Consider the following 23,556-nt stretch of genomic DNA (forward strand, 5'->3'; position numbering starts at 1 on the left):
ATGTCTTAAATCATGTGTTGGTATCTCGGGATCAGCACTTTCTTGGTTCAGATCTTAATCCTGGGAAGGACGCATAGTGTCTCTTATGGCAGTGCGATCTCTGAATCTTTCTCCGTCTCATGTGGTGTCCCGCAGGGGTCAGTACTTGGTCCCTTACTGTTCAACATCTACATGATTCCTCTTGGCAATATTATACGTAAACATGCTATTAGTTTTATTGTTATGCTTATGATACCCAACTGTATATGCCTTTAGAAATAACAGATCCATGCAAGTGAGTAAACTGGAGGCCTGCCTTGCCGAGATTAAACAATGGATATCTTCCAATTTTCTGCTTCTTAACCCTAGTAAAACAGAGATGTTAATTATTGGCCCTGCTCATCATCAGCACTTGATTAAGAATACCACGTTGAATCTGGAAAACTACTATTTCTGCAAAAAATCTCAGCGTGATATTTGACTCAACTTTCTACTTTCGGACACATATTAACATGACAAGAACGGCGTTTTTTCACCTTCGCAATATAGCTAAAATTCGCCCTATTCTTTCTCTTAGCGATGCAGAAACATTAATTCATGCATTTTACGTTGCGCCTAGACTATTGTAACGTTTTGTTTTCTGGACTTCCCATGTCCTGCATCAAAAGCCTGCAATCTGTACAGAATGCAGTAGCGAGACTATTGACAAGGATGAGAAAGTTCGATCATATTACTCCGTTTCTAGCTGACCTTCATTGAATTTCAATACACATGAGATGTGATTTTAAGGTGCTGTAAATTACTTATAAAATTTTACACGGTTTAGCTCCTTCCTATCTCGTCGACTTAGCATCACCATATGTTCCATCCCGACAACTTGGGTCACAAAATGCCGGTTCGCTATCGACCCCACGGGTCTAAAAGAAGTCCGCGGGATCAAGGGCATTTTCCATTCGCGCGCCAGTACTATGGAATGCCCTACCTATGGAAGTTCGTGCAGCCACCTCAGTAGAAATCTTTAAATCCCGACTAAAAACACATTTATATTCAAAATCATTTAGTTAATTGGGCCTGTCTCCAGCTTTCTTCTTTTTTTCTTTTTTCCTGCCCCCCTCTTCCAGTTCAGAGAGGGGGCTAGCTCGATGGTGAGGGTTTACTTGACCGCCTCTATTTGGCCCTGCGCTGATCGACCATCGCGGGTTAGGAGATCGGCTGTCTGCGGTCCACTTAGTTGGAATGTGGGATGGTTCCTGCCCACTGGTTTTGTCTGCTGTCAAGTCATCATTGCACTATATAGCACAATATGTTTTCTGTAATCTATATTGTTTACCTGTACTTGTCTGAAATGTGTATCTATTTGTCTGTATTTGGTACATGCAGCATCCACTTCAACCTGTGGGCCTGGAAGGGGGCTCCTCCCACCTGTGGTCGCTTCTGGAGGTGTCTCGATTTTCCCAAATTAGGGTTTTTGAATTTTTCCTTCCCCTTCTGGGAGCTTTGACAGGGGATGCTGTTGTGTACATTACACCGAAAAGATGTCTTTGTATGACTTCTTTTTTCGAAATAAGTCTCCACATGACCTCTTTTCATCTGTGAAGCCCTTTGAGACTTCGGTGACTTAGGGCTATACAAATAAAATTTGATTGATTGATTGAAGTTAGGCTAGGCAAGGTTTAAACTGCATACCAGCGCATATTGAAGGTACCGAAATGACCCATGTTTCTTTACAGATAGCATATGACCCAATGACCAAACCAATGACCCATTCAAAGGAGATAACCTGAATATGTTTACTTGAGCTCATATTCGGGTTAGTAAAGGGGTAACTCAAGGGTATTATTCAACCTAACACAACTCCCCAAATATAAGATGCACTTTTTTACCCAAAATGAAGGCCAAAGGTATGGGTGCATCCAATAAATTGTAACTTATTATTTATTTATTTTTTTTTATTTCAACACCATTCGAGGAAGACAGCTTAGTTAATAAACAAGTCAAATGGAATACATTTCTGTACATCAGCCTACATTACTGTAGGCTGCTTCCCCTCTAACACCTTCTCATTGACGTCTTGTATTGTGAGAATCAACAGTTCCTCCAAACAGGCAACGGATGTCCTATTGACACTGATGGTTGAGCAGCTTTTCTGACAGCAACCACTGCTGCCCCTCACGGGTCTGTTGATGACCCACCCCAATAGGGTCCTCACGGCGTAAGGTCCATTGCCTTCACTGTTTATGCAATCAGAACCTCCCCTTCAGCATCCAACTCTGGGATATTGATGTCTTTCAGATATTTCCATCTTTGTATTTCCTTCTGTGTGGGAATATTGCCTTTTGAAACGGGGATTGTCTTCTGGGTGTAGGTCTCTGGAAGATCCACAAATGTACTTCCGTACAAGTCAGAGACTTCCACCCCTGAGACAAGTTGACTTTCTGCTTCCTTTTCTTGGCTCGTAGTGCGCATCAGGATTTTAGTTGTTTTGCTTTGTATGTTCAGCTTCTTCAGCAAGTCGCTGGTACAAAAGGTGGCTGTGCTTCCAAGAACGCGTACGCCTGCAGTACCTTATCTCCCTTTTTAGATTTCAACTGTATTGGAACGATGGAAAGTGTACAGTTGTCATCTCCGGCCCCTGTACAACCACTTGCCAGGAGAGAGACAAGAGCACTGCTGACAGGTGTTTCTGATGGTTGATTATTGTCTTTGCTATATATATGCAGTATAGTAAAACTGATGTTGCAAAATTGCTTCTTTTAATGTTGCTCCTGGGTATTGATTGGCGGATATTCGAAGTGCTCAAAGTGTTTGATTGCACATCCATTATGTCTCCAAACAATGGGTGAGATAATACTTTGACTTGCCTTTCCAGAAAGTCAACCATATCTGGAAATGTGGCTCTGTAACCTCGTTGCTCTTGAATTTCATATGCCGCGTACCTCCATCTTTCACGCAGGTTGTACGGCCACTTCATTAAAATATGCCTCACGTGAGAGGGTGTGTTGAGTTCATCCATGTAATGTATTTCGGCCATAGCATTGCAGCAACCTCTTAAGAACAGTGCAAATTCTTGTAGTGCATGAGCATCCTCTGTTTTAATGACAGGCCATCCAAATACTTTGTTCATGTAAGCTGTTGCTATCTTGTGCTCGCTGCCGAAATGTTCCTTCAAAAGTCCTTTTGGTATCCTTGTTTTGGTGTCATGTGGAGACAGCTTCGCACCAGCTCTTTGGGCTGCCCCCTGGTGTATTGTTCCAAAAAGTATAGACAATCTTGATAACTGGTGGTCTTTTCCTCAACACCGTGTTCAAATGTTCTCATAAAGAAGACAAACTGCAAAGGGTCACCATCAAATGTTACCATGTCTCGTTTTGGTCAAGTGGTTAGCAGTTGTTGTTGTACAAGATACTGGTGATTTCATTTTGCCTTTGCATAATTCCACACATAACATTCTGATCCATTGTGTTGTGCATTACTGATCTATTTTGTGCAGGCTGATGTTTGGGCATTTGTTCATGGGAAATTAGTGGCTTGAGAGGTGCAGGTTTGAAATCTGAGATTCTGAGAATAAGGCTGCAAAGATATTGCATGAGATGTGTTTACTTGAAATTGTGACTTGAGAGTGAGGTCCTATCTTGGTGATGTTCCACGTTGGTCCTGTAGATGTCTTTGCATTTTCGGTTGCACATCACACGAAGGAGCAGGTGGCAGCGTTGTGCCTTGTTCAACAGCTGTGCTGTTCGCTTTTGGCACAAACTCGGTTGCTTTCGGGTTGAATTCCTTATCAAAATAAGAATTCATGCCATCTGAACAACTGGAAACATCACTTACTTCTAGAACAGAGAGTCTTGCAGGAGCTATGGCCATTTGTGCATCCAGTTTCTTTTGCTCCTTCCTTTTCCTCAGTTTAATTGATTCTTTCCTTAGTTCTTCTTCCTGTTCCTCCAATTCCTGTCTCCTTCGAAGAGCAGCAACCTTTTCCTCTAAGGCTGCCTTTTCTGCCTTTAAACGCGCAGATGAGACACCTGAAGCACATGAACTCTGAGAGCTGTTCCTTTTGCTTGACCTTTGACTTCTCACATTGGACACACTATCAGAATGATTGATGTCATCATAGCACTCAACTTCTTTTCCATAACCAGCATGTTCATTTCCTGTTTTACCTAAAGCAGCATCCACAGTACTAAGTTGTTTTGATGCATTTTGAACACATTCAATTCCATTTTCCTTCAACCATGTTGTTATCTCTTCGACAAATACATCGTTATTTGCCATTTTGGCATAAAACCATGATTCCTGTTTTTTGCGCTCATCCTCTGGGAGAGAAAACTTAGTGAGAAATGTATCGTGGAGTTCACGGGCCACCTCACACAGTGTTTTAAATATTGTTAAATTATGTTGAACAAAAAAGACATTTTCACTGGACTCAAAGAGAGAATGTATTTGTCCCTTTAATTTGCTGCCTTCTTAAATTTGTCATTCCTTTCCTTTTGAAGCCTTTCAATCATCATCATCAATCCTTTTTCAGTTTTATTATTCTTTTTTCTGTTTCGCCATCCCGAGTTTCCTTAAGCACATCTCCATGAACATCATGTGAGTCTCTCATTTTCGTAGTTTAACTTTTGCTTTCAACGGAATCAACGTTGCGGTTTTTTTTTTGGTTTTTTTGTTTTTTTAATTAGCAGTGCGCTTATACTACCAGGAAGTCCAAACAACACACTCGTGCTTCAATTTTATTCACAAACGAGCTCTCAATAATTTATTAACGTTGCCAAGTTCCAATTGGTCTGTCACGTCCAGCGCGTTTCCTTCTTGTCCGGTGTCTGGTGTCGTCCAAATGGATCTATGCACACCTTTCCACAGAGACAGATTGATGATTGTTTACCAGCTTGGTAGACAGATGAGTTTGCAGTGCCACTTCCGCGTTTCCAGATGTTTATCTAGATGAGATGAGGTTTTCAACTTGTGTAGCGACTAATCCAGTGACCAATTTTAGTCACTCAGGTGGGTGCGGTATGGGAGATGTTTTTTTACGCGCAGCAATGAAATGGTGAGTAAATGATGTGCTCGAATCCAGATCTTAAGCTTGTGATGTTTCCAGTTATTTATTAGTTATGCATAGCATTGAGTGCTTGAATTGTTTGGCGGCGTGGTGTGCCATTTTCCTTGCGTTCTTTGGTGGTGTTGGCGTTGGTGTCGTTAGCGTTTCTTGTGGTGTTGCGTTGTTGTGGTAAAAATCGTATGATCTCCCTGTCACCCATTTCCGTGCTGCCAACACACCTGTCCTTAAATAAGTTCCCAGTTATCTCCTCAACCCCACCCCGCTCACCTATACTGCCACCCAGTGACCACTTATGCAGCAACAATTATATAAAGAAACAATGGCTCCTACACTTAACTTTACCCACAACAAATATCTCACACCTGGATATGAACTCAAGAAAATATGAAGAGTTAAGGAAGATGAGAGTTATTCTATTTCACTATAGTTTTGGCATTGTTGCCAAAGGGTTGGTGTGTCTTATGCACGGTAACATAGAAAATACCTAAATTTGACCCCCAAATTAAGGTTGTCAAAAATGTCTAGAAATTACTTGTTAAACCAGCCGAACCTGGAGATTTATCATTAACAGTTAACATTAACAGTTAAATTAAATAACATATACAAAGGAAAAATGACATTTACCTTTGGGGCGACGTGACTTGAGCTGGGTGGAGGCGGAGGGGAGCAGAGACCAACCCGCAGAATTTATTGATTTATTTTCTTAAACGGGAACTTTTCTCAAACTAGAACATACCACTGGCGATTTCCTTCTCTTTAATCCATAATAGAAGAAGCCTCTCAATTTTGTTGTCGATCGAGGTCCGTCCCCGGCAAGGAAACTCTTGCCCTTAGAAGATTGCCGAGCGGTTACGGCCATACTCACGAGCAAGGTTAACCATGCGTGCGCCTCCTTCGTATTTTTTTTTAATTATCTCCTGCTTCGTTTCTATTGTCATCATCCTCTTACTTCTTCCTTTACTGCCACTAGCAATTTTAGAAGCCATGTCTAACAGATAAAGTTTGCAAAGTCTTCACAACATTTATTCCTTCCGTTTTTGACTGATTTTCTCTCCTTCCTTCCGTCCCGACCAGCTGTGCCATCAAGCTAGATGAAGGCGTTCGACCAATAGCATATCAGCATCTCCGTGACTGACACCGTGACTGAAACAGTGACTGTGACATTGTAAGAGCAATAGCATATCAGCGTTAGCGTGTCATTTTGGAGCGAATGATTTCGTTGATGTCGCAAAGTGAAGTCAAATGTTCATAAACAATGACTGGCAACGCGTGGTGATATCATAGATAAAACCACCACGATTTTACATACATATTTAAAATTAGCACCATTATCTACTGTACAGTCAATTTATTTAACATAGATATATAAAAGATAAATGACATTTTCCTCTGGAGCAACGTGACTTGAGCTGAGTGGAGACGGAGGTGAGCAGAGACCAACCCGCAGAATTTATTTATTTATTTTCTTAAACAAAAACTTTTCTCAAACTAAAAGATATCACCGGCGATTTCCTTCTCTTTAATCCATAATAGAAGAAGCCTCTCCATTTTGTTGTCGAGCGAGGTCCGTCCCCCGGCAAGGAAAGTCTTGCCCTTAGAAGATTGCCGAGCGGTTCCGTCCATACACACGAGCAAGGTTAACCATGCGTGCGCCTCCTTCGTATTTTTTTTTTATTATCTCCTGCTTCGTTTCTATTGTCATCATCCTCTTACTTCTTACTTTACCGCCACTTGCAATTTTAGAAGCTATGTCTAACAGAGAAAGTCTGCAAAGTCTTCACAACATTCCTTCTTTTCGTTTTTCACTCATTTTCTCTCCTTTCCTTCCATCCCGACCAGCTGTGCCATCAAACTAGATAAAGGCGTTCGGCCAATAGCATATGGGCATTTCTGTGATTGACGTGACGCAGGCCAATAGCATCTCCATGAGTGAGACCGGGACTGACACCGTGACTGAGACAGTGACTGTGACATTATAAGAGCAATAGCGTTCAACGTTGTCGTGTTGAGCATCAACTTCTGATTTAGTTGACATAGCAAAGCGAAAATAAATGTACTAATACAATGACCGGCATGTCGTACTGTTCGTAAGACGGAAGGTTTGTGCGTAAGTGGGGGACAAAAAACTCCGCGGTCCACGCTCGTAAATCAAAATGTTCGTAAAAGAGGGTGTTCGTAAACCGGGGGCCGACTGTATTCCCATTTTCCACGATTCCAAGATTCAACACTAGTGTCAGAGATTACCGTATTTTCCGCACTATAAGGCGCACCTAAAAGCCTTTTTAAAAAAAAAAAAAAAAAAAAGGCGGATGGTGCGGCTTATAATCAGGTGCACCTAATATATGGATCAATTTTGAGATTGGGATTCGTAGATGGCGAATGAACTGATAAAGTAAGCTTTACCTGTTTCTTTTGTGTGTTTAGAGATGAACAAGGTTGGTCATATTGACATTGAGTTATTATGCTATTGGGAGTTTAGAGTTATTATTTGAGTTATTATTCTTATTACTTTGAGTATTACTATATTGTGATTGAAAAAGTTATAGAAATTATGTCATTAATTGATGGTGCGCCTTATCGTCCGGTGTGCCTTATAGTGCAGAAAATACGGTACATCGTTTATCACAGCAATTACTTCTTGGCAGAAAGGTTCATTTTCCTGTAGATCTGAATTAAATTTCCAACACCCTTTTTTGAAATGTGTGTTTGATGATCTACAAATAACAGGTTGATTCCATTTCATCCGCCTGCTCCACTCCGTTGCGTTGTGGCGTGCCGTAGCTCGACGCACCCATGTTAATGAATGAGAGCGATTCCACAGCATCCACCGCGTTCCGTCAGGGTCAGCTGTGATCCGTCAACTTTACGCAAGACTTGAAAAATCTGATCCGCACCAAACAAGAAAAACAACGTGATCTACATCCGAATACAAAAGCAAAATTGTGTTCTCCTTCGCAGAGTGATTGAATGAAGCCAACAGCGAGTGCAAGCTTCTGCTTGTCTGTGCCATCGAGACAAAAAGAGCAAATGCTTTCCTCCTGTTAATTGGCACTGACGTGTAAAAATATACACAGTGGGCCCCCGGTTTACGAACCCCGTCTTACGTATTTTTAACCTTACGACGTGGACCGCGGCATTTTTTTTGTCCCCCTCTTACGCAAAAACCTTTCGTCCTACGAACCATCCAACATGCAGGTCAGTGTGTCCGCACGTTTTTTTTCGCTTTGCTGCATCAACAAAAACAACTTTTCTCACATGTCACAGAAATGCCGATATGCTATTGGTCGATTAAGGCAGTCACGGAGATGCCGATATGCTATTGGCCGGCGTCACAGCAATCACAGAAATGCCAATATGCAATTGGCCGAACTCCCTCATCTTGCTTGATGGCACGAGCTGGTCGGTGTGTTGTGAAGACTTTGCAAACTTTTATCTGTTAGACATGGCTTCTAAAATTGCAAGTGGCGGTAAAGGAAGAAGTAAGAGGATGATGACAATAGAAACGAAGCAGGAGATAATAAAAAAATAATAAAAAGGAGGCGCACGGATAGTTAACCTTGTTAGTGAGTATGGCCGTAACCGCTCGACAATCAGTACAATTCTCAAGAACAAGGAAGCCTTGGTGCTTAAAGGGACTTTGGTGCTTGGAGTGAACCAAATGCCAACTCAGGTCCTGTGTAAGCTAAACTAAAGTGTAACTTTCATATAAGATTTTCAGAAACAAGACCACTGTCATTAACATGCAACATGTGACGTCTGCTAAGAAAACAATTGGTGTAGAAAAAACATCAAAAATACATCAAAAACTTTAAGCCTGAGATGAATTAAAAAACTGTGATTAGAATGGTTCACAAAAAAAACTATGTTAAATGGTTTCTCCACAAGAAGGCTCAAACACCTGGGAGAAAAATGAAGTGTGCATACCCTGTAGCATTTTGTAGACATGTTATGCTATTAATGTGTCCCACATGACCTCTGAAGTACACATTCTTTCCTGCCGTCCTGGCTTGTTCCAACTTTGGCCATGCAGTTGCCTTAGCCTCCTGGTCAGCTTTGCAGAAATCTTGCTTGAAGTGGATTCCCATGTCTTTGCAGATTTGACAATTCTTGGACAGCTTCCAGAAGGCAACCATGTAGTGCCTCATTGATAATTGCATGATGAGTTGACATTGCTTCCCCTCTTCTCTTCTTCCAAGGCGATGAACAGTGTCAACCACTGCCCCCATTGATGTCGCCCACTGTAGTGGCAATCTTGGACAGGACCTCCACAATATTGTCTCGGAGGAGTTTGTTATCTTTTGCTTTCAGGCCGTGTATTTTAAGATTCAGTCGTCTCTTGTACCTTTCTAATGCCAATACTCATTCTTTCAGTTCCTCGTTTTCTTAGATGAGATGAGGCATGCCTTCTTGTATGGTTTGAATCGTTTCGTTGCATCTTGGAGAGATTTTACCTTCGCAAGAGGTTGGTGAGTTTTGGTCGGAGTACCAGGAGGTTCTTTTCTCTTACATGCGCCTGTGCCTGTAACCTCTCTCTCCGAGTAGTCATGGTCTCTCAGCTTGGTTTTATTCAAGGCCGTAGTTTCCTTTAGCTTAGCTTAAAGCTTTCCGGAGGCTATGTCGGCTCAAAAAAGAATTACGAATTCTCAATTTGCAATTCACAATACAGTAAATGTTTACATAAACACTCACATAAATGTCAATTCAAGTCACGCTGTATCCTGTAAACTTCCTTCATAAACTTTTGGGGTTTGACCCTAGGACTTAGAAACAATGACTTGTCTGATCTGCCATCTTGCCTCCTTGGCATGCTAAAGACTAGATTTGTGTGAGTACTTACACTATTGTATTTATTGTGCATGTTAGAGCCTTTATTTTTTTAAACTTTTATTGATTAGCCATGGGTCCCATTGCTGGTGATGATATAGGGAAAAGTAAGAAGATGATTAGTATGGAAATGAAGCTGGTAATAATCAAGAAATAAGAAGAAGGCTAGGCTACCGTTGCGAGGGAATATGGCCATAACAAGTTCAAGTCATGTCACTCCAAAGGTAAACAAATCCTTTATATATTTTTTATTTATGGTGTTATTTAATTATATACCGGTATATTATAAATATCACTTACTATACTAGTTTGTTACTAATTTTTTGGTTTTATACGCATTAGCTAAATACCATTTGTTTCTATTGTTCGCCATACGATGTTTTCGCTTTACCATCCCAACTGCGGAATGAATTAATTTCGTATAGCGGGGGTCCTCTCTATTTGGGTCATTGCACATGTCTAGATAGTATTTTAAACCCAAAATATTGCCAATATTCTGGTTTTAAAAGGCGTAATTCACTGGCTGTAAACTCAGTAAAAATTTAATGTTCAGTACCTGGTTCTGTCAAAGTGTTATTTTTCAATTCATCCATTTCGCCCACCTAACTCAAGGGACTGGTAGGGCCTATAAGCCTATTGGTTTTACCAATGGTTACTTTTATATGCAAAGTTTGAACAGAATTACTTCCAAGAGTATTATATATTCTATAAAGCTCAGTATTAAGCTCAGTTGAAGATCCTGCTCCAAAGTTGTGCTGCGGAAATACCTTCCAAGTCTTGCAAGGAGGTTCTGTGTTCACATTCTGAGTCAAGACAATTTTAGGACGCATATTTGGGCCCATATCAGCATTTAGGTTGAAACAACCAGAAATGCCTCATGTGAACTAGGTATAGATATGTTTTTTTTTTCTTTTTTCCATGTTTTTTTGAAATCCCTACAATAAATTGCACATAATTCAGTGTGTCTGTTTGCTCACAGTTTTTTGTTCAGACACTTTGCCACGAACTATTGTGAGTATTAAAATAAAGATAAAAAACATGAAAGCACATGGTTTCCCTCACATGGGCTCACCACCTATGGGAGGGGCCATGGAATCGGGTGCAAAGTGAACTGGGCGGCGGCCAAATGCGAGGACCTTGGCGCACCGATCCCTGCCTACAGAAACTAGCTCTTGGGACATGGAATGTCACCTTTCTGGTGTGGAAGGAGTCTGAGCTGGTGTTCGAGGCCGAGATGTTTCGACTAGATATAGTCGGACTCGCCTCCACACACAGCTTGGGCTCTGGTACCAGTCCTCTCAGGAGGGGTTGGACTCTTCCACCCTGGAGTTGCCCGCGGTGAGAGGCGCAGAGGTGGTGTGGGCATTCTTGTTGCCCCCAAGCTCAGCGCCTGTACATTGGGGTTTACCCCAGTGAATGAGAGGGTCCTGACTGTTGTTTGTGCCAATGCACCAAATAGCAGTTCAGAGTACCCACCCTTTTTGGAGGGCTTGCTGGAGAGCGCTCCCTCTGGGGACTTGTTCTCGTTCTCCTTCTGCTGGGGGACTTCAATGCTCACGTGGGCAATGACAGTGAGACCTGGAGGGGCGTGATTTAGAGGAACGGCCTCCCCGATCTGAACCAGAGTGGTGCTTTGTTATTGGACTTCTGTGCTTGTCATGGATTGTCCATAACGAACACCATGTTCAAACATAGGGGTGCCCATATGTGCACTTGGCACACCCTAGGCCGCAGTTTGATGATCGACTTTGTGGTTGTATTATCAGATTTGCAGCCGCATTTTTTGGACACTCGGGTGAAGAGAGGGCGGAGCTGTCAACTGATCACCACCTGGTGGTGTGTTGGCTCCGATGGTGGGGGAGGATGCCAGCCAGACCTGGCAGACCCAAACGTATTGTGAGGGTCTGCTGGGAACTTCTGGCAGAGTCCCCTGTCAGAAGGAGTTTCAACTCCCAACTCCAGCAGAATTTCTCCCACATCCCGGGGGAGGCGGGGGATATTGAGTCCAAGTGGACTATGTTTTGCTCCTCCATTGTCGAGGTGGCTGATCGGAGTTGTGGTTGTAAGGTGGTCGGTGCCTGTCATGGCGGCAATCCCCACGGGATGCTGTCAAGCTGAAGGAGGATTCCTATTGGGCCTTTTTGGCCTGTGGGACTCCAGAGGCAGCTGACAGATACTGGCTGGCCAAGCGGACTGCGGCTTCGGCGGTTGCCAAGGCAAAAACTCGGGTATGGGAGGAATTCTGTGAGACCATGGAAAGCGACTTCCAAACGGCTTCAAAGAAATTCCGGTCCACCATCCGGTGTGTCAGAAGGGTGAAGCAGTGCACCATTGACACTGTGTACAGTGGAGATGGGGCACTGCTGACCTCAACTAGGGATGTTGTGAACCGGTGGGCAGAATACTTCGAAGACCTCCTCAACCCCACCGACACTTCTTCTTCTGAGGAAGCAGAGTCTTCGGGGTCCAGGGTGCGCTCTCCCATCTCTAGGGCTGAAGTCAGTGAGGTGGTCAAAAAACTCCTTGGTGGCAAAGCCCCGGGGGTGGATGAGATCCACCCGGACTTCCTGAAGGCTCTGGATGCTGTTGGGCTGTCTTGGCTGACACGCCTCTGCAACATCGCGTGGACATCGGGGACAGTGCCCCTGGATTGGCAGACTGGGGTGGTGGTCCCCGTTTATAAGAAGGGAGACCGGAGGGTGTGTCCGAAGTACAGAGGAATCACACTCCTCAGCCTCCCTGGTAAGGTCTATTCAAGGGTGCTGGAAGTCTCAGATTCAGGAGGAGCAGTGTGGTTTTTGTCCTGGCCGTGGAACAGTGGACAAGCTCTACACCCTTGGCAGGGTCCTTGAGGGTGCATGGGAGTTCGCCCAACCAGTCTATATGTGCTTTGTGGACTTGGAGAAGGCTTTCGACCATGCTCCTTGGGGGATCTCTGTGGGGGGGTGCTTCGGGAGTATGGGGTACCGGATGCCCTGATACGGGATGTTCGGTCCCTGTACGAGCCATGTCAGAACTTGGTTCGCATTTACGACAGTAAGTCAAATTCGTTTCCAGTGAGGGTTGGACTCCGCCAAGGCTGCCCTTTGTCACCGATTCTGTTCATGACCTTTATGGACAGAATATCTAGGCGCAGGCGAAGCGTTGAAGGGGTCTGGTTTGGGAGCCTCAGCATAGCATCTTTGCTTTTTGCGGATGATGTGGTGCTGTTGGCTTCTTCAGGCCATGACCTCCAACTCTCACTGGAGCAGTTCGCAGCCGAGTGTGAAGCGGCTGGGATGAAGATCAGCATCTCCAAATCTGAGACCGTGGTCCTCAGTCGGAAAAGGCTGGAATGCCCTCTCCGGGCCGGGGATGAGGTCCTGCCCCAGGTAGAGGAGTTCAAGTATCTCGGGTTCTTGTTCACGAGTGAGGGTAGAATGGAACGTGAGATCGACAGACGGATCGTGCTGCGTCAGCTGTCATGCGGACTCTGCACCGGTCTGTCGTGGTGAAGAAAGAGCTGAGCTGAAAGGCGAAACTCTCTGTTTACCACTCGATCTACGGTCCTGCCCTCACCTATGGCCACGAGCTGTGGGTCCTGACCAAAAGAACAAGATCCCGGATACAAGCGGCCGAAATGAGTTTCTTCCGCAGGGTGTCCAGGCTCTCCCTTAGAGATAGGGTGAGAAGCTCGGTCATCCGGGAGGGGCTCAGCATCGGGCGCGTTGAGAGGAGTCAGCTGAGGTGGTTTTGGACATCTGGTTAGGATGCCCCCCGTACGCCTCCCCGGTGAGGTGTTTCGGGCATGTCCCACTGGAAGGAGGCCCCGAGGACGACCCAGCAAAAAGTTTTTTCTTCCCCGGGAGGTGGGGGGGATTTCGTAAAAGAATAATTGAGAAGCACTGTATTACATACACTACAAGTAAAAATCAAGGTTTGGCTCAACTGGATTGCCTTTTTTTCATTACTTGTAGCTTTCATTTCTTGTCTAGGTGCCAGTTTGGGGTTTTCACTTGTCATTGTGCCCATTGGTTACTTGAATGATGCCACCTCTGCCCTTGGAGGGGCAGGCAAACTCCAGTCCTCAAGGGCCGGTATCCTACATGTTTTCAACCGTCTCTCTCACACCTGATTCAAATTATCCGGTAGAGCTTGCTAATAAGCTAATCGTTTGAATCAAGTGTAATAGGGAGAGAAAACCGGAAAACATGGAGGATATCGGCCCTCGAGAACTAAATTTAGAGGTCTATGCTCTAAATTGTAACTGCAGAATACCTATGCTCCAGCACCCAGCCTGTTATCCTTGGGTGCGTGTATGTACTATGCTTGCAGCCTATTTAGACTGTGTTTATACAGTACAGTACTTACATGCTGTCAAGTATATGGCAGTTTAAACATTCTTAGAAATTTGAAAGATTTAACCTGGTGACAGGTGACAGTTGTAATGACAGCTGAAAATGATTAAGACGGATGAAAATGATAAACGACATAGCTATGGTAGAAGAATCTTTGATAGGTGATGTCATGATAGGTGACGATTACAATGACTGGTAAAATCTACTGTGCCATTCAATCATGCAGTCTGTCAGCAAACGGATGTTCTTTGGTACTGACGGACAGAGATGGGAAAGTCAGGTCCAAAAAGTAAAGCCCTGCCACCATTTGGTTTTAGTCACATGTGCTTTGACTTAACAGGTGAGTTAATGAGTTTGTTTGGCGTCAAGTTGATTAGAAACACCTGTGGCTAAAGCCAAACTGTGGCAGTGTTTATACAGTACTTTCTGGACCTGGATTTCCCATCTCTGCTGATGAACTGTCTGTTGGTCCGTCACTGACAGACTGCTCACCTGTGAAAAATAATAATGTGACAATTCTTGTGTCAGAGAAATATTTAAAAGTAGACTAAGACAAGCCCAGCTGCTAAGCAGCAAAATAGTAATTCAGACCAACGAAGATTGACTTTTCTTTGCCGGCAAAGGAAAGGCTTGGCGCACATTCTCATGGTCGCCAAAAGTATTCTTCAAAGACCAACCGTCCCCACCTGCTTTTTATTCATTCAGCAAAGCATTGCACATTACAAGACATAAAAAAAAGAGACAGCCGGGCGCCGCCAAGAGCTGGGCCAAGGTCCCAGCTCACTTTCCTGTGTCAACAGCTTTATTTAAGGACTGGGGCAAGATGAACTAGGACTGCATAGAATGAGGGATAGCAATGCACACTATTCTCTACATTAAATAAACACATGATGATAACAACCTAATATATGATTTCTTTCACATCTTCTCAAAATTATGTTTGATTCAACCTGAATACAACACATGAAGTGTTAACATTAACAATTATTATGCACATTTATTCTATTAATGTAATAATTACATGTGGGGGCCTCTGTTGGTCATGCAGTGATTTCACATGCTCATCCCATGTATTTTTTTTGTATTTTTATGATAACTGGTACATTGAAAACTCTTAATTGAATGCCTAGTATCGAATTTAAAAGTTTATTAATTTAAACAGCTGACTCGTGTGTGCACACATGCACACCAAATGACACAATTATATAATTTAGGCTTTGCTGTCTTTCAGGTGAGACGTGGACAGAGACTTTTGCCTATGTCATGTTTTGGGGGGCTTGCTGTGCCATTACAGCCACAATCATCCTATTTAATGGTCAAGACTTTGTGGATGCTCCTAAACTTGTTCACAAAGAGAAAATGGACTGAGTGTGTGGGTTGCCTTCGTGCATAAAAGGATAAAGTATAATCATCTCTTAGCAGGCTGTGATACATTGTCAGAATTTTCCTTCTTCTCTATCTACATATGACGACTATATATATCGTCTGATGAGTCCATTCATTCCTTACACAGCCTAAAGTTCTGATTTTCACTAATGTATATTGTCAAGAGGATTTCAGTCCATCTCTAACAGTAACTTCCAAAACAATTTACCTCACTGCAAAACACTTTTGAGTTCACGTTTATTCCGAACATGCATTCCTCAAAACTTATGTTGTGTAGAATCCAAAAACTGTCAACTGCTACTATTCCTATATTCTTCATAACATTTTTTGGGTGTATGTACTTCAAGATTCTTCAGTCTCCATTGTAATTTTCTGTATACAATGCACCCACAATTTTCAATTACTAATGGGATAGGGGCCAAGCCTCACTGCAAAATAGTGTAAATCAATACTACCTTAAAAAGTTTGTAATACATAGATGCCACAGGTTGGTGGCAAATTTCGACTTTTTTTCTCCACAACCAATCTCACCTCTAATCAAATGTTTTCCTTTGTACCAAGATGCCACCAAATTATGCCAAAGCAATAATGGTATTGCTTTGGTGCCAACTGTGGGGCTTGAGCACAACTTCATAATGTTCAAACCCGATAAAGTTTCTGTATATATTTTGTTGACATTTTCCATTTATGACACTTTAATTGTGTGGAGCTGGGGGGCATGTCAAGCATGTCTTTGTGCAAATTATTATTTGTATTTGTATAGCGTTTGTAAATTTTGACATTTTTTTTTCTCTTGACTAATCTCACCTCTAATCAAATGGTTTCCTTGTACCAAGATGCCACCAAATTATGCCAAAGCAATAATAGTATTGCTTTGGTGCCATCTGTGGGGCTTGAGCAAAACTTCATAATGTTCAAACCCGATAGAGTTTCTATATATATTTTGTTGACATTTTGCATTTATAACACTTTGTTTGCGGGGAACTGGCGGGCAAGTCAAGAAAAAGTCTTTTTGCAAATTAAGGTTTGTATTTTCAGCTCTCATGTGTTTTGTGTTATTTTAATATCAACTCTCCTGTATACATAATTAAAGTGATAAATATTATACAAATATATTGTCTAATTTTTTCACTTATTTTTTCAAATTGGTAACAAAAACAAAGACAATTTGATCGTTTGTCAGAATTTGATGGTATTACAAATCTCACTCCATTCATAGGATGTTATACTGTCCAGGCAGAACATTTTGTGTGTCTTTTTAAATTCAGTTGATCATTCATCAATTTGGTTATACTGTATGTTTCGCAATAAACTACTGCTGTGAAATAATTTATTTTGTGGCACAGTCTTCTGTTTAAGGGCTATTTTGGGCTACTTAAAGGTGAAATTAAAAAAAAAAAATACAATAATATGCTCGATGCATTATATACCTTATGTGGCTACAGCATGCGTATGTACAACATACCCGTATGTGTGTACCAAATGCTGCTTTTGAGGAAGGTGGGATGTCTGATTTCTAACATTCTAATTGTTGCAATTCAGACCATAAAGCGTTCCAGGCAAATGTAAACAACAAAGCCGATAAGTTTTACTTCTGGTTCATCACCTTGCATTTTGGCCTCTGACAACCTTCCTTCCTAATTTCCTTTAATTTACAGAATATAAAGTACTTTATCTTCAAACCATGTGTATATTTCACGACTAAAAGTCTTAATTTTTGTTGGGATACCCAGGGTCTGAGCTACATGGTGGCCACCCTATTGAGCACCCCCACAACTAGCGAAATTTCGGTATCTGGTTTTTGAGCCAATTTTACATGCATGCTATGTTCTTATACCACTTGACAACTTCCAGTAAGTTATTTAACTGTGAAGCATATTTACATTTAAATGTATATAGTAGAATGCAATTATTTTATCTCATGAAATCCTAAATGTGCCCCTCAATGAAGTGTTGAAACCCCCTCAGAAATTTTCTGCCTACTCCCCTGAAGATACTGGCATATTGTCACTCAAATCAGTACACATAAAATTCTCTCACAGAAAGGTATTGTGAATACGGTAACTAAATGTCTTATAGGTTGAAAGTAAATGAATATCTGTTATAATTTTGTCACTTATGTTTTTTCGAGTGATGTCAGATTGCAGCTGTTTGGGGAAGTTGGGTTCATTTTCTTTTCCCAACTTCCCACCTCTGACCTTTCAGTTGAAAGGGGTATTCTAGTGCACTTTTCCAAGTCTGACTTTCAACCTTCCTCAAATGCAGCACAAGAGCTGAAATCTGACTTAAACAAGTGGAAAGCCATCTTACGTTGCCACTGTAACTAAATTTATTTTTTTGTTGCTGAAAACACTGCTATCAGTCCATTTTATATGTTACTACCCCTGTTATGAGTCAAGAGAGCCTCTCAAAAGAGAAACTTCACCATTTGCAGTGTCAGAAATTGTGACTGACAGAAGTACATTTACGGTTCACAGGAAATTTGTTCCGATGGCTTTTGATTTGATTCCATTGTTGATGGTCCTGACAGCCTGCAGTCGGCTGACAACCAGTTCAGGGTGTCCCCCGCCTACTGCCCGAAGCCAGCTGGGAAAGGCACCAGCAAGCTTGCGACCCTTGTGAGGATAAGCGGCTATAGAAAATGGATGGATGTTCCTGACAGCACGATGCAAACGAATCGTATTGATCCTACTATATATCACACACCATGCCATTTTCACCATCGTGACAGAGTGTAATGTTTAGCAAAATTGTGGATAGGAGTCACTCTCTTTCTATGTTGAAGGTTTATATTCCAACAATTGCTGCCCAGCGTGCCCAGCGACTGGTTGCTGCAGCCTCCGGTTCCTTGATAGGGGCTCTGGGTCTTCGACCCCACAATACACGCCATGGCCCCGATTGGGACCTGCACTCGTGCTTGACTCAATGTGCTGTTCTCCTTTTGAGCCCCTGGCTGATGCGGCCCTTCAATGCATGTCTCACCATATTTGCTCATCATTGCCTTAGCCAAGCGTGTAGACGATTTTCATGTCCTTTCTGCCATTCCATCCTGCATTAGATGGCACCCCGTGATGCTAGCGTTGCTTTAGCAGAAGCCACTTTTGTTCCGAAGGTTTTATCCGCCTCCTATGTCAACCTCTTTGTCTTTTTTTGTTGTTATTTTGCTGATTGTTTGGATTTTTGTTGAGCTCTTATGTGATCTTCTGTGTAGGCTCTTCGCCTCTGTTTAGGAGTTTGCTGTCCCTCGACCAGGAGTGTGCAATGTCTTTGGGTGCTCTGAAAGTGGACACCTTGGAAGGGATCTGTATTACGACTTTCTGGCAAAAATGGGTTTTACTGTGTGAATGTCGCACATATGCCATGTCTGTCACCCAGAGTCCATTAATGATGTTTGTTGGTGTTGGTGTTTTGTGCATTAAACACCATCTCTGGTGGTCACCCAGGGGTCATTTACGTGGCCCAAGTGAGTGGCAATGTAACATGGCCGTCGGTGGATTAACTTTTCCGAAAGGCGCCTAAGAGATTTTGTTGCGGGCATGTTCAGAAATCTACTGAACCCCTCTGGTGCCAGGGTATGAAAACAAAATATTTGCACTAATCCGTTTGCTCAATTCACTAAACCGTGCGCACGGCACAAATATAATTTCATACAACTGAGCTACGAAGTGAATTTCCGAACGGTGAGTGTGAAACCGTGCGCGCGCAGAATGTAAAGTCTTTACCATCGCTCTCTTCGTCTCTGACGGAGGCAGTGACGCAATAAGTATGTTGCGTTCTAGGCAAGTGTAAAATCGAAATTATCCAACTCTTACAGTATTGTATTATCTTCATTTAACACCTCAACATGTTCAGGGCGAAAACAAAAAAAATGATGGCCGATTCCACTAAAGTATTTTACGAACTTGGATACATCAACAAAAGAATGTCTACAACATTTCACATATTTATGTATTTGCTTGTATAACTTCGTCCACGGAGGTAACGGCATATCTTAACGCCGTCAGCACAAATCACATGGTGTTTCGCGATGTTATCGGGCAATTATTGAAGCTTGGCAAATGTGGCTTTACAGTTCAAAAGTGGTGTTCTCGAGCACTTTTCCCAGTCGGAAGTCGGACTTCTTCGACTTCCCATATGTCTTGAACGCAGCAGAAGTAGTGACGCCAACACTTACAGCTAGCTAGGAGCTAGCTAGCACACCTACACCACTTGTTAGCCATGTGGCCGCTAATACTTTTTCGAAATTACTTCGTCTTATAGACTCCAGTTTGGAATTAAGCTTTGGCGACCAAACCATGAGTACATTATGGATGGGAAACGTAAGTGCATAGCTGTTTATTGAGAGTAATGTTTTAATGCAGCGTGGTTTTCGGCTTAGCGTGTCGGTCGAGCGCGCACTATATTTGTAACAGCTAGCACTATTTAAACGGATCTTGGCAGCGTTAACAATAGCGTTGTGAGTTAGAGGGTGGCGTATTCTTTCCATGTGCTTAACATTTAATTGCTCGCTAGTTGAATTATTTGGATATGTTCCGTAGCTGGATTCTTATATGGACGAGAAGTTCATCACCAGAGCCTTTTCTACCATGGGTGAGCAGGCCGTCAGTGTTCGAATCATACGCAGCAAGGTTCCAGGGTGAGACTCCATATTTTGGGTTGTTTTTACTTTCATTACTGTACCTGTGATTTTAATGTAACTTTTGACAGTGCTCCGGCGTCCAGCAGTGCCTTGGGTTATTGTTTTGTAGAAATGGCAGATGAGGCCACAGCTGAGAGATGTCTTCGTAAAATCAACGGGAAATCGCTACCTGGAGCCAGTCCGGTATGAAGAAATGGCGGGGAGAATGCCATTATTATTTTTGGTCTGGTAATGCATTTGATTTTTTTTAACCTACAGCCTACAAGATTCAAGTTAAATCGAGCTACTTTTGGAAAACAAGAAACAGGGTGAGGCGTAATGGTGAAGCAGTGAGAGACGACCACATGAGGCCAACGATGACACTTATTTTCCTGTTGGTCGATACCGTTTCATCTTTTGTAGTCAGATGTACTCTTTATTTGTGGGAGACCTCACACCAGAGGTCGACGATGGGATGCTGTACGAATTCTTCTACAATCGATTTCCTTCCTGTCGGGGAGGAAAAGTAGTGCTGGACAGCATGGGAAACTCCAAGTACGTTTGCCTCATGTCACTGCTAAGTATGGAGATAACCACTAGAGCTGAAGGGCATACCAAACGAAATATATAGTTTGACAAATATTAGGCCCACTCTAAAAAGAATACATTATCTAGAATTGAATCATTTTTAATAGAATGGGGGCATTTTTCCAGTAATGGAGACTACCTGCTTTGTTTCTTTTGAAGTCTGTAGAATACATGCAGTCAATACAATTTTGCTGCTATTTAGAATGTGAATGCTGAAATAAAAAAATGTTGACTATATATAATAAAGTAGGACACGTTGTTCATTTGCTATCTTTCTAATCTTTGTCTAGTAAAACGCGTGCTTCGGGTCCCTGCGATTAATTTACGGGAGAAAAAAAAAAAAATATATATATAATATATATCCACAAAATTTGAAAATTTCCTCACAAAATGAAGTCGTGGATTCGCAAAACTTCGGAAAGATGAAATAATTACAAGTCTTGATGGTCTCATTTGCGTCTGTGAAATGTCGTTGTACTTTTCTTTTATAGCCTTGTACTCAGTAATTTAGTTTCTAAATGAAAGTCTTAACTCATGCGATTGAGCTGCGTGTTTTTCTATAGGGGCTGCGGCTTTGTTCAGTTTCCAGATGAGCGCCTGCAGAAACGTGCACTGGATGAGTGTCAAGGAGCGGTGGGACTGGGTGGTAAACCCCTGAGACTAAGTTTAGCAGCGACCAAGTAAGTTTGTTTTCATGTAGAAAAACAACCCTCCTTTTTGTTATCAATACATAATGTTATTTGCACTGATTTAAACATTAAGTATAATAGGCTATGGAGGGAAAATTATTTGGGGCTAAGACTAATGATAATTCTATTTTGATTTTTTTCAATTAATTTGATTTACAAAATCAAATCTGTCCTTTTGATCAAAAAAATAATAAACTTGACTATGTAGAAAGGTTTTTGTTTTGTTTTTGCTGGTTTAGTCCATAACAGAGTGGTTTCCAAATGCCTTATTTTGATTCAACACAATAAGTCTCTTTAACACTGAAAGCTTGAGAATATTTCCGGTTGATAGTTAAAATTCTGAGTACAGTGGCATCGGTGGGCAACCTCAACAGACTCCTGTCAATGAATAATGGGAATGCTTAAAAAAAAAAAAAAAACCCAATAGATTAACCCTTTTACTGGGCACAACAGCCACTTTCAGCTGATAGTCTTAACAGGCAAGACGGTTGAAATTCTATTGTACACCTAAATTTCTCTTTAAATCCTGGAAATTCTTGCCTGTTTAGAAAAACGTATGCCTAACAAACTAACAAAGGGTGTTTTTCCCTTTTAGAGTATCGTCTGAAAGTGGCCACTGTGCCCAGTAAGCTGTGCCCAGTAAGGATCAAATGTCGAAAGTGTGTTTTTTCAACGTGTTGTGGTAATCGTCATAGAACACACACACACATATATATACACATATATATATATATATATATATATATATATATATATATACACACACACACAGTCGGCCCCCGGTTTACGAACACCCTCTTTTACGAACATTTCGACTTACGAGCATGGACCACGGATTTTTTTGTCCCCCACTTAAAACCTTTCGTCTTACGAACAATCTGACATGCCGGCCATTGTATTAGTTCAGATATTTTCGCGTCAACAAAATCAATAGACGACGCTAGTCAAGGCAACATTGAACGCTATTGCTCTTACAATGTCACAGTCACGGAGTCAGTCACGGAGATGCCGATATGCTATTGGTCGATTAAGGTCACGGTCTCGGTCTCACTCACTGAGATGCTATTGGCCAGCGTCACGTCAATCATAGAAATGCCGATATGCTATTGGCCGAACGCCTTTATCTAGCTTGATGGCACAGCTGGTCGGGATGGAAGGAAGGAGAGAAAATGAGTGAAAAATGGAAGGAAGGAATGTTGTGAAGACTTTGCAAACTTTATCTGTTAGACATGGCTTCTAAAATTGCAAGTGGCGGTAAAGGAAGAAGTAAGAGGATGATGACAATAGAAACCAAGCAGGAAATAATAATTAAAAAAAAAAAAAAAAAACGGAGGCGCATGGTTAACCTTGCTCGTGAGTATGGCCGTAACCGCTCGGCAATCTTCTAAGGGCAAGAGTTTCCTTGCCGGGGCGCGGACCTCGATCGACAACAAAATTGAGAGGCTTCTGAAAAACAGCTGACATGAAATTAAATGTGCCGATTGCAGGACAAAGAATTGTCATTGGTTTAAATGTGTGTTTTTTTTTAATTAATTGTCAATACATTCCAACCGTTTAAAAAAAAGTGTGAATAATTATCAGTCAGTCAAGGAGACGCCAATATGCTATTGGTCGATTAAGGTCACCCGGTCTCACTCACGGAGATGCTATTGGCCGGCGTCACACGCCAATCACAGAAATGCCGATATGCTATTGGCTGAACGCCTTTATCTAGCTTGATGGGACAGGACGGAAGAAAGTAGAGAAAATGAGTGAAAAACGGAATGTTTTGAAGACTTTGCAAACTTTATCTGTTAGACATAGCTTCTAAAATTACTACGGTAAAGGAAGAAATAAGAGGATGATGTTTTAGTATCTCCGTGATTTGCACCCTGACTGAAAGAGTTACTGTAACACTGTAAGAGCAATAGCCTAGCTGCGTTGCTGTGTTAACTCAAAACATTAATCACTGCACCCTGTTACGGGTGATATTGCAGTGCTATAAAATGGTTGCTTGACAAAACTGCATGTCATGTTAGTCGGCGACCTCCCGGCATGCTTTGGGACAGCGCCATTGTTGCAATTCTGTGAGTTGAA

At 42.2% G+C, this 23,556-nt stretch overlaps 2 protein-coding genes across 6 annotated transcripts in view; both read left to right on the forward strand.

Moving 5' to 3' along the window:
* Positions 1-16,918, forward strand: part of sacm1la (SAC1 like phosphatidylinositide phosphatase a) — a 61,721-nt gene extending 44,803 nt beyond the window's left edge. The window contains exon 20 of the mRNA XM_088404236.1: positions 15,431-16,918. Within this exon, the coding sequence (XP_088260362.1) occupies positions 15,431-15,567 (137 nt within the window). The 3' untranslated portion in view covers positions 15,568-16,918. The remainder of the gene's footprint in view (positions 1-15,430) is intronic.
* Positions 16,919-19,617: 2,699 nt separating this feature from the next.
* Positions 19,618-23,556, forward strand: part of LOC148406716 (tRNA selenocysteine 1-associated protein 1-like) — a 7,665-nt gene continuing 3,726 nt past the window's right edge. The window contains exons 1-6 of one of the 5 annotated variants that reach the window (XM_088404233.1): positions 19,618-19,904; positions 20,124-20,175; positions 20,334-20,407; positions 20,483-20,532; positions 20,627-20,758; positions 21,355-21,471. In XM_088404233.1, the coding sequence (XP_088260359.1) occupies positions 19,881-19,904; positions 20,124-20,175; positions 20,334-20,407; positions 20,483-20,532; positions 20,627-20,758; positions 21,355-21,471 (449 nt within the window). In that variant the 5' untranslated portion in view covers positions 19,618-19,880. Of the gene's footprint in view, positions 19,905-20,123; positions 20,222-20,292; positions 20,408-20,482; positions 20,533-20,626; positions 20,759-21,354; positions 21,472-23,556 lie in introns of all 5 variants that reach the window. The other 4 variants (XM_088404232.1, XM_088404235.1, XM_088404231.1 and 1 more) reach the window with 4 other exon arrangements.

This window comes from Hippichthys cyanospilos, chromosome 21 (assembly GCF_059441005.1).
Source record: "Hippichthys cyanospilos isolate Australia breed blue-spotted pipefish chromosome 21, RoL_Hcya_1.0, whole genome shotgun sequence".
NCBI classification, from domain to species: domain Eukaryota; kingdom Metazoa; phylum Chordata; class Actinopteri; order Syngnathiformes; family Syngnathidae; genus Hippichthys; species Hippichthys cyanospilos.